The sequence below is a fragment of the Miniopterus schreibersii genome (genome assembly GCF_964146895.1).
Source record: "Miniopterus schreibersii genome assembly, chromosome: 4".
Taxonomy (NCBI): Eukaryota; Metazoa; Chordata; class Mammalia; order Chiroptera; family Miniopteridae; genus Miniopterus; species Miniopterus schreibersii.
In genome coordinates, this window is record NC_138105.1 from 79,235,886 (window position 1) to 79,246,932 (window position 11,047).

Sequence of the window (11,047 nt, forward strand, 5' to 3'; positions counted from 1 at the left end):
CTCCTCTCCCAGAGGAGAGAGGTGTGCCCAGCGGGAAGGCGGCGAGGGCAGCAGCCTGTGTCAGGCCCTAGGTTACCGCGGGGGAGAAGAGACTCGCGCTGTTTACGGACACAGGATTCACAAGTTTATGTTGTATATTCTCAATAAATTCGAATGGTATTTCTCAAACTTTTTAATCCTCTTTAACAAAACTAAACCACTTAATATTCTCCTCCATGGTATTTGAAATTTCCAAATGCATGTTACGTTGCAACAAAAGCAATGAGGTACAATATTGCTGTTTTCAAATGACATTTGTACTGCCAAGATTCTGATTTGTCTCCTAGCCATCCGCACCACCACTACCCCATTCCCATTGAGAATAATATATTTCAACCTTAACTGCATACTCATAAATTATTTGATGAGAAACCCTGTACATGCATTCTAAAACTTTGCTGAATTGTTATGATTTAGCTGTCTTACCTGAATGGCAGTGTTCCTGCCTACACTGAGTTAGGCTAGTGATTGGGAATAGTGCCCCATCATACTCAAATGCAGTATATGCAGATTGAGCTGTTGGTGGTGAATTTGTATGAATATCTTGCTGAGCCATGTGTGATTAAAGGGTAATTATGATTTTATTAATTTTTCACCTTAACTTACTCACTTTTAATACTGACCCTACATGAATTGCAATTCTTCTATGTTAAATTTTCAGTTACTGTTACATAGATGTGGCCTGAATCGTTTCACTATACTTAAAGTTAAGATGACTTTAGGTTGTTTCATAAAGAATAGAGAATTCTAACATTTAGAAGGTACCTACTCTGCCTGTCATCACTTGTGTTGAAGTTCCCCTTTAAGTAAAAAAGTATAGTGAAAGAGACTCCTTTTTTCCTTCTGATAGTAAGAAATATTTTGAAACTTTCCTTTGTAATTTAAGAATATTTATGAAATGTATCATTTCTCAGGATACATTTTAATTATTAGATTTATTTATTTAGAATTATATTTCCCCAAAAAAGGTATATTTTTATTAGCTTTTGATATTATATAAGTAATATCAAGTGATACCAAATTTTTCAATGATGCATACCTAGAGTAATATAATTTATCACCAGACCAAGAGATGGTCATGCTATGCATAACATATGCACTTAATGATAATGTATGCTTCAGTGATTTATGCCCAGAAAATTATATTTAAAAAGGAAGTAAAGCACAGTATTGTTTTTTTAATCAGCAGTTTTTAATAGACTGAAAGCCAAGTGTTAGCATATTCAAATATTGCTGTAACATTCTTTACGCTCTTATCTGCGCCATTATCAAATGTTTTCTGGCATAAATATTTCAGTTGAGCTTATAAAGAGTGCAGGTGCCATTCCCAGAGGGTAATTTCTCTATTGTTCAAGAGGAAAATGTGTTCATTGAAGGGGCTCCTATGTTTGTAAAAGTATAGAATGCCTTTATTGTTACTAAGGGAATCAAGTTTTAATAAGGTTGAAGGGTTTGTGTATGTGTCTGTATATGCCTTTAAAAAAAATCAACTTGTTAAATCGATTTCCTAATTTTAATCAGTAAATCTTGAGGTGTAAATAGGAATATATATAAAATATATTTATGTTTTCCCCCAGGTGCATGAATACCTCAGAAGTAAACTTTGTTCTCTGTATGAAAATGACTGCATATTTGACAAATTTGAATGTTGTTGGAATGGCTCTGATAGGTAATTGATTTTAATTTGAACTCATTCAAATGTAATTTTATTAGAGCAGCAGTTTTCAACCTTTTTCATCTCATGGCACACAAACTAATTACTAAAATTCTGTGGTACACCAAAAAAATACATTTTTTGCCAATCTGACAGGGAAAAAAAAAAGGTATAATTTTTATTCATTCACACCGATGGCTATTGTTGTGTTAGCTGCTGCCATTTCTTTATCTGACAGTCTAAGGGGAAAGAGGTCAGTGCCCCTGAGTACATAGTTAGGTACTGCACATTTTAAAAATTCTTGCAGCACACCAGTGTGCTGCGGCACATAGGTTGAAAATTGTATTAGAGGAAAGAAATGTACTGTTTTGTCACTCCTCCTGGTATAGTTGCCATGTTTACTGAGACTATGACAAACTTTATTTAGATTGACATAAATTATAAATCCTAACTTTATTTCCCCTCCCCCCCAGTGTTTCCTTAAAATAAACTTAGTAATCTTATAGCAGTGTTGGCAGATAAAAATTAAACATTGTGTGTCACTAGTAAATGTGGAAATACACTAAAAATTCTAGATATTACAAATTATGATTTAAATATCTTAAAATGTTTCCCTCTTATGAACCAGATCAATCGTAAGTTTGACATGCCAACAGTTAAAATGTTGAAATTTAAGTTTGGTTTGTTACTTTGCTAATAAACTTTTTAGAACTATTAAACAGGACCCTGGCCAAGTAGCACAGTTGATTAACTAGTACCATGTTTCTGGGTTGGTGTCAGCAGCCCTCACTCTAAATTTCAAATCTGCTTAAAGTAGCTGTTTCCGGTAGAGTACCAGGCTAGGTTTCATCACTGAATCATTTTACTGAAAACAAACTTACTCCATTATTTGACTGAATGTTCTGTCTACTTTTACAGTGTTGTCATGACTGGATCTTACAATAATTTCTTCAGAATGTTTGACAGGAACACAAAGCGAGACATAACCCTCGAAGCATCGCGGGAGAACAATAAACCTCGCACGGTTCTGAAGCCACGCAAAGTCTGTGCAAGTGGCAAGAGAAAGAAAGATGAAATAAGTGTTGACAGTCTAGACTTCAACAAGAAAATACTTCATACAGCCTGGCACCCCAAGGAAAATATCATTGCTGTAGCTACTACAAACAATCTGTATATATTTCAAGACAAAGTGAATTAGGGTTGGCATTCCTAGCAGAAGAGCCCACTTCCTGCTTAGTTGAGATAGTTGAATCTAGCATTTGTACCTAAAAAAGAGAGAGGTCCATTGTGGCGCCCCTTTCCAGTGTTTGACAATGTGCCATTCAACAACACATTTTTTATAGCTACATGGAGAAAGCTCTGTGGGTTCGTCACTGTGGCGTTCTCCATGTCTGCTAGCCATTTAGGTAAGGGTAGGGCACTTTTAATTTAAACGACTTCTTGCACCATCTTGCCTAATGGACTAGATTGGACTGTATCAACATTGATTTACTCCACTTTTTATGCCTTCCATTGTGATGACGTCAAACACAGTGAAAGCCTCAGTCATGCTTATGGGATTTAATTGTGTATCCTCATTACTGTATCACTTGTGGGGTACACCCCTCCACCCTTTTTTAAATTAAATACAGCTCATTCTTACTGTGGCTTGTAGCATTCCTCTTCTGGCCTCCTGGACTCTTCCCCTCCATGTCTCTTACCCATGCCCCCTCCACCCAGTCTTGGTGGTGGTGTATTAAAAAAAGAAAGAACGAAAGCACACAAAAGGAGTCAGTTTGGGGTCAGTGGGAAAGGGGGTATATATTGCGAACAAATGTTTTCATAACAGTTGGCTGTAATCACTCCTTGCCGTGTCTGGCACTGAAAATAAGGGAAAAAAAACTACTACTGAATAAAAGTGACAAAGAATGGTGAATCTGGTTTTCTTTTTCTTTTTAATCTACCTCTTTAAGCCAGTATTTTGTGTCATAACTTTGGGCGAAATGAAATGAGTTTCCATTGTTTTATTGGTATTTTTGTTAATTATTTTGAACAAGTGTTCTTTAACATGGAGAAGGAGAGGTATTGGTTCTTTATGAACATGTTTTGGATATATATTGGTATTACTAAGGATTTCACAATCTATAAATGCCATTAAGAGACTTTTTTTTTTACTGTAGTTATAAGGGTATTGGATACGTTGTATCTACACTTACCTGTTAATGAAATTATTGTAAATGGGAACCAAATTTGTAGCTTCATTTTAAAAGACTTTTTACAGTACTTAATTTCATTTTTGCCTTACTAAATACTAAGTCAAAGACTTAAAAAACTTTTTTAACAAGTAAAAACTTTTTTTGTCATGCAATCATAAAACATAACACAAAACTATCCTCAAGTGATTTACTTAAAATTGACACTGCACTAAATAATTTTTTTGTATTTTACTGCTATCAAATCTGAATGAAATGTACTTTGCCATAGATGTTTTTTCTCTATTTTTGGTTTTCCAAAGCTATTAATATTAAAGACAAACTTTAAAGATACAGTGTTCGAAAAGTGTTTAATGGACTCCAACAGCTGCCTCAAATAAGAATTTAGTAATCTGTATATGACTACATTTCCCTAAATGGTGATACCTATCCAAAGATGAAGAGTACCCCTATTTTATATAGGTAGAATGTACCTTTGTCAGTCTTGCAGAAGCTTTAATGGAGAACAAATGGACTTTATTTTTAAAAGATAAATTGAGTAGGCATTTATATTATTAAAGAATGGTAGTATGCTTTGCTTGAGCAGTAATTAACAACCTTGAATTTTAGAGGACTCTGAGTGCTTCTATATATGTCCACTACCTATTGTTCTATTCTCATCAATGAAAAGTGATTAAACAAATTGACCATAATTCCCTTTACACTTAATCAAATATTATGTCTTGTAAGTTAACATTTTTTTAGCATACAGGAGGAATTTTATGTAATAAAATTACTGTATCTTTTGGACTTAACAAATTTGAATTTGTATTTAAACACATTGATTATATGTCTGATCATTCTTAAAATAATGGCACTTTTACTAATTTATTTGGGGATCTTGGGTGCATTCGTAATTTGTGTTATTTATTCTTCACACTTGGAAGTGGGCTATTCTGCCACCAGTATCAAACACTGATACTCAGGCAATTTTCCAGATCTTTTTGGAAGATTGTTTCCCTAAAGTTTGGGTGTAGATCTTGAGATAACACCACCAAACAGCTTTCGGAAATTTTTTAATTCAGCAGTAGCTATAATGATTCTCATTCGTGACACTAAAGGTTAGTTTTTTATATTTAAGAGAAACATTGCTGAAATTAAAATGCCTCTATAAAGGAATGCTATTATAAATTATTGTAACAATATTCTCAAGTATCAATTTTTAATTTCTTTGGTGTAGCAAACTATAAGCCCAGCCACTCATATGGTCATGGTTAATCTTTTTATTAATAAAAGTTATACTTAGAATAAACCTAGTCTTGTCAAGTTGCTTGTATTCTATTCTCTTGACACTACAAACGTACATATTCTACCCCTCTGTCTTAACCTTTTTAAAAAAACTACATTCTGTTAATCTCCTTTGATCTTTATTTAGTGGCTGGGCAATAGTTACAAGTCTGTATATAAATACATTTTATATAACTACTGGATATTAAGCTTTCTTCTGTGAAGCTGTTAGTCTTGGAATAAAAGAAATACACTTTTTTCCCCCCTTGCAAATTAAGTGAGGATTTTTCTGTTTACAGTTACTTCTAAAGAAAACTAGAAAACAGGTTCTTCCAGTGTGTAACAGTATTTATACAAGTAATGTTTTTACTCATAGAAAATTAGATGTGAAAGCTAAAACAGTACTGATAAAAGTATTTTTAGTGAACTATAAACAATTACCTTTGTAGGGAACACTGCTTCAGCGTGTTTTTTCCTACCACATAAATCCAAGTGAGATAGTAATGTGCTCTGCAGAAAGAACAAAGTCAAGCTTACCCCCACCCCCAAAGAGAAGATGGATGCTAGGTAATCCAGAATCGGGTCATTTTTCTTGAGTATTTGAGAGCGTACTATTTCAGGTATCTGTTCAGACGGTTGATAATTGTGTGTTACCATAAAGATGGTTTTAACACACCTTCCCCCTCCCCCATCCAAAGCTTTGGAAACTGGCTGTCCATTCTGTATGCATGAGGTAAAAATATTATAATTCAATTTAGCATGTAACTCAAATGCTGGTGAATTTACAAAGTTGGGCTGTTCTCAGATGCTGGAGATACTTTTAAGTGTAATGATAAATTGAGTTTTTTCTACTTGACATTTCATTGCATAGTGGTATTAGACTTTGTAACCTACTGTGTAAGAATTAAACAGCCACTTTACAGGCTTAAAATGAATAATAATATATAAAAAGCCCTCGTAACACAGTCCCTAACAAACAGAAAGCACTACAAAGATTAGTTTCCTCCAAAGGGAATTTGGTGAACAAAGCTAAACTGGCGTAAGGGAAAAAGCTAATATTTGTAGTTTTTAATGTTCTATACTTTCGTTCATTACCATTATGTGAACAGCAACAAGTTATTTGAGGACTTTTCCACTAGGGGGCAACACTTAAGTCTTCAACAGCATTTACCAGGTATTCTTGAGAATAAACGGGTGGTTTGTTTACTGGAAGAACTTCATGATTAAAAACAAAATTGGGAACTAAAGGGAAAGTCCAAAACATTTATGCGCAAGTAAAACTATTCAACGTGACCCTGGAGTGAGAACTTTGAGGGTCCACTAATGGAGGGAGAACCCAAATGTCAAATACGATGGCTGTCATATTTTAATGGGAAAGCAGCAAAACTGAAATTGGATTGAGTTCTGGGTTGCCCTTTCAATCATAGGTTACTCAGTCGCTTACCCCTTTGCAAAATCAGATCGTTACGTACCATGTTAGCTTTCTCTGTATAAGACCAGGAATTTCATATTGCACATTTATGCATAATTTAACTCGAATGTCTAAATTCCTTTTATAACTTCTGTGGTCTGAATACATGTTCAGAAAGTAGCAAAAAAAAAAATGCCCCACCAGTAAGTCAGAGAAAACCCCCACTCACATTTGCATTCATTTCTTTTATTCTCTTGTGGAACTGTGTGTATACAGTTTAATGTCCTGTTTCTCCACAACTGCATTTTGAGCAGTTTCCTATATCAAATATTTTCTTTAAGCAAGATTTTCCTGTCTGCTAGCCTCCCAGTTATGGGTCATTCATTATTTAACCAGTCCCTGTTACCAACTGATTTTTTTCATTTTTGCAAGTATAAGTATTGGGATAGTAAACATACATGCCAGTCGTGAAGTGTAAGATTTTTAGGATTCATTCCTAGAGATAGTCAGATTTCCCTTCCAAAAATGGAAGTTCCATCACAAGGTAACAGGTCTTTAAGTAATGCTGTTTCATTATAAATAAGGTTAATGAGATACCCTAGGAACTTTGCTCTTGTTTTTATCAATTAGCCTATGGTAAAACTGGTTTTGTTAAGACGTCACTGTACCGTGGTTCCAAGAACCTATCAACATTAAGTGTGGACTTAATATAATACATGGTATTACCCATATATTCACACTCGCTAATGGACAAAATCCCATGTTTTATCTTTGTCACTATGAAAAAGTCATGAAGGGTAACCCAGTTTTTTCATATTTGTAACCAGATATAAATATGTATAATCTGGATACAAGACCTTTACCAGACATGGGCTTTATACATGTTTTCTCCCAGTCTGAGGTTTGTCCTTCATTCTCTTAACGGAGCTTTTTGAAGAGCAGAAGTTCTTAATTTTCACAAAGTTCACTTTACCATCTTCATCTTTAATGCATTATGCTTTTGTCATATCTAAGAAATCTGCCTAACTGAAAGTGATAATAGTTTAATAGTCGTCAGTTGTTATATTTAGGTCTGTGACCCATTTGAGTAAGTTTATGTGGTACATATAAAATTATATATGCATCATTATTCTATGCACCTTTGCCAAAAAGTCAGGTGACACGTCTCTCTCTCAACTATTCCGTTAATGTATGTCTGTGCTTTCACCATACTGTGTTGCCTTGATTACTTTAGCTTTACATAAGCAAGTAGTCCAACTTTTTTTTTTCTTCATAGTTGTCTTGCTATTTCAGTTCCTTCACCTTTTAATAGTTATTTTAGAATCAGCCTGTTAACAGGAAAACAAACACCCACTTGGATTTTGATGATTATTTCATCGAATCCATAAACCAGCTCAGGGAGAGTGGGCATCTTAATATTGTCCTGTAACCCATGAGTGCAGCATATTGCTCCATTGATACAGGTCTTTGATTTCTTTTATCAGTATGTTTTGTTGTGGGTTTTTTCTGGCATACAGATATTGCACAAAATTGTTAGTATATCAAAGTTTGTGTGTTGCTATCATTGTAAGTGTGCTATTTTAAATGTTCAATTTCCAGCTCATTTATAAGAACTAGAAATACAATTGATTTCGTATATGGACCTCGTATCCTGACACCTTGCCAAGTTAACTTACATAGTTTTAAAAAGTTTTCTGCTTAGTCGTGTTATCTGCAGATTATTATTAAAATAAATGTTTTCTTTCTTTCCAGTCTTCCCAATTTCCCTTTCCAGTGCCTTTTATTTCTTTTTCTTGTCCTGCTGCACTGGTCAGACCTTCCAATGATGGTGAAAAGAATTGTGAGATCAGACACATCCTTCCCTTGTCACCAATATTAGGGGGCAACATTCAGCATTTTACCATTAAGTATCTTTGCTGCAGAATTTTTGTAGATGACTTTTCCCAGGCTGAGGAAATTCTTTTAGCTTTCTGAGAGTTATTAATCATGAATAGATATTGATCTTTGTCTATCAATTGTGTGTTGATTTTTTGTTGCTTTAAAATTTTTATTACTCTTTTTTATTTGTTTTTTGTTTCCACTTGAGTACAATGTGCCTTAGTATGATTTTCTTCATGTTTTTCCTGCTTGGAGTTTTTTGAGTATTTTGTAAGCATGGGATCATCGTTTTCATCAATTTGAGAAATTTTTCTTCAATGGAATTTTTTCTTATTTGAAAAAAAACACATTGATTTCAGAAAGAGGAAGGGCGGGGAGAGAGAGAGAAACATCAATGATGAGAGTCATTGATCGGCTGCCTCCTGCACGCCCCCTACTGGGGATCGAGCCTGCAACCCGGGCATGTGCCCTGACTGGGAGCTGAACCCCACAATCTCCGGATCATAGGTTGATGCTCAACTGCTAAGCCACACTGGCCAGGTGAAAATCACTAGTCTTAAGTATCTTTTACTCTAGAGATAATTTAGACCTACACTAAGTCATGACTTTTCTGAGCTCTCTACTGGGGATTTCAGTGACACTCCATCCAGATTTAAGAGTGAATAAAACAAGATAAACCATTAGGTAATATAATCAAGAAACAATAAAAGACAATAACACAAAATAAGAAATAAAGGTAACACCCTATAGAAACAGAGCTAACCTCCCTAAAAACACTAGGTCTGTATGTTTCCTTAGGGAAAACTCTCTTTAGGGGAACCAAAATCCTTTTTTTTAAATGTAATTTTAACTTCCTCTACTTAAAGCCATAGAAAATGAAACTTTCTAATTATTTTTTATGAAATGAGCATAAGATTATACAAAACTCAAAGATTAAGAAATATTTAAGACATTTTTAAAGAAGCAACATTTTAAAGAAAAATAGTAAAAGGAGGGTTATCACAGTCTGAATGGGAAAACAACTTTGTAAATATGTCAGTTATCCTCCCAATTAATCTATTAATTGAATACATTTCCAACCAAAATCTTGAAAGATTTTTCAATGGGATGTGACAAATCAATCCTCTTTAAAAACTTCAGTATGATTTTTTTTCAAATATATACAAAAATAGGAAGAATAGTTTAATGTATTCATTGCCTAGCTTCAATAATTACCAACACATGGTCAATCTTGGACAAGTCAATTTTAAAGTTGAAGAGTAATTAAATAGACATGGAAATTTTCTAAAAGAAAATTAAGGAAACAATTTCTCTAGTACTTATCTAACAGAGCTACTGTAGAGAGTCCTGGAATAGACTCACCGTTTTGTGGGACTTTAGAAGGCTATAAAAGTCCAATTTCATCAGTGTGGAAAGGATGACTTAAATATTATTGGGTCAACTGACTACTCAATTAGAAAGATTGATGCTAAGTAATTTACAACATATCAAAAATAAATTTCTCATGGATTAAGGGCCTAAATATAAAAATTAAACCTATAAGAAAATTAAAAGATCACATTACCGGACTTCAAACTATTACAAAGCCACTGTAATCAAAACAGCCTGGTATTGGTACAACAGGCATATAGGTCAATGGAACAGAACAGAGCCCCCAGAAATAGACCCACGCCATTATGGTCAGTTAATACTTGACAAAGGAGGCAAGAGTATCCAATGAAGTAAAGACAGTCTCTTCAATAAGTGGTGCTGGGAAAATTGGACAGATACATGCAAAAAAATGAAACTAGACCACCAACTTTCACCATACACAAAAATAAACTCAAAATGGATAAAAGACTTAAATGTAAGTCACGAAACCATAAAAATCCTGGAAGAAAACATAGGCAGTAAAGTCACAGACATCCCACGTAGTGGACTTTTCACTGATACATCTCCTAGGACAAGAGAAACAAAAGGAAAAACAAACATATGGGACTACAGCAAACTAAAAAGCTTCTGCACAGCAAAAGAAAACAGCCTCAAAATACAAAGGAACCCCACGGTCTGGGAAAACTTATTTGCCATGGATGAATCTGATAAGGGGCTAATTTCCAAAGTGTACAAAGAACTCATATTACTCAGCAAGAGGAAGACAAACAACAGAATTAAGAAATGGGCAAAGGACCTGAATAGACACTTCTCCAAAGAGGACATACGGATGGTCAAGAGACACATGAGAAAATGCTCAAGGTAGATAATCAGCAGAAAGATGCAAATTAAAACCACAATGAGGTATCACTTCACACCTGTCAGAATGGCACCATCAACAAATCAACAAACAACACATGCTGGCGAGGGTGTGGAGAAAGGGGAACCCTGGTACACTGCTGGTGGGAATGCAGACTGGGGCAGCCACTATGGAAAACAGTATGGAGTTTCCTCAAAAAATTAGAAATGGAGCTGCCTTTTGACCCAGTGATTCCACTCCTAGGAATGTATTCTAAGAATCCTGAAACACTAATCAGAAAGAATATACGCACCCCGATGTTCATAGGAGCACAGTTTACAATAGCTAAGATCTGGAAACAGCCCAAGTGCCCGTCGGTAGATGAGTGGATAAAACAG

The 11,047-nt window shown here is 34.7% G+C and overlaps 1 protein-coding gene across 2 annotated transcripts in view; it reads left to right on the plus strand.

Annotated features, from left to right (window-relative positions):
* PPP2R2A (protein phosphatase 2 regulatory subunit Balpha) overlaps positions 1-5,176 on the plus strand; it is a 64,409-nt gene extending 59,233 nt beyond the window's left edge. For both annotated transcript variants that reach the window (XM_081136372.1, XM_081136373.1), the window contains 2 exons: positions 1,617-1,708; positions 2,612-5,176. In XM_081136372.1, coding sequence (XP_080992498.1) covers positions 1,617-1,708; positions 2,612-2,891 — 372 coding nt within the window. In that variant the 3' untranslated portion in view covers positions 2,892-5,176. The remainder of the gene's footprint in view (positions 1-1,616; positions 1,709-2,611) is intronic.
* Positions 5,177-11,047: the final 5,871 nt, after the last annotated feature.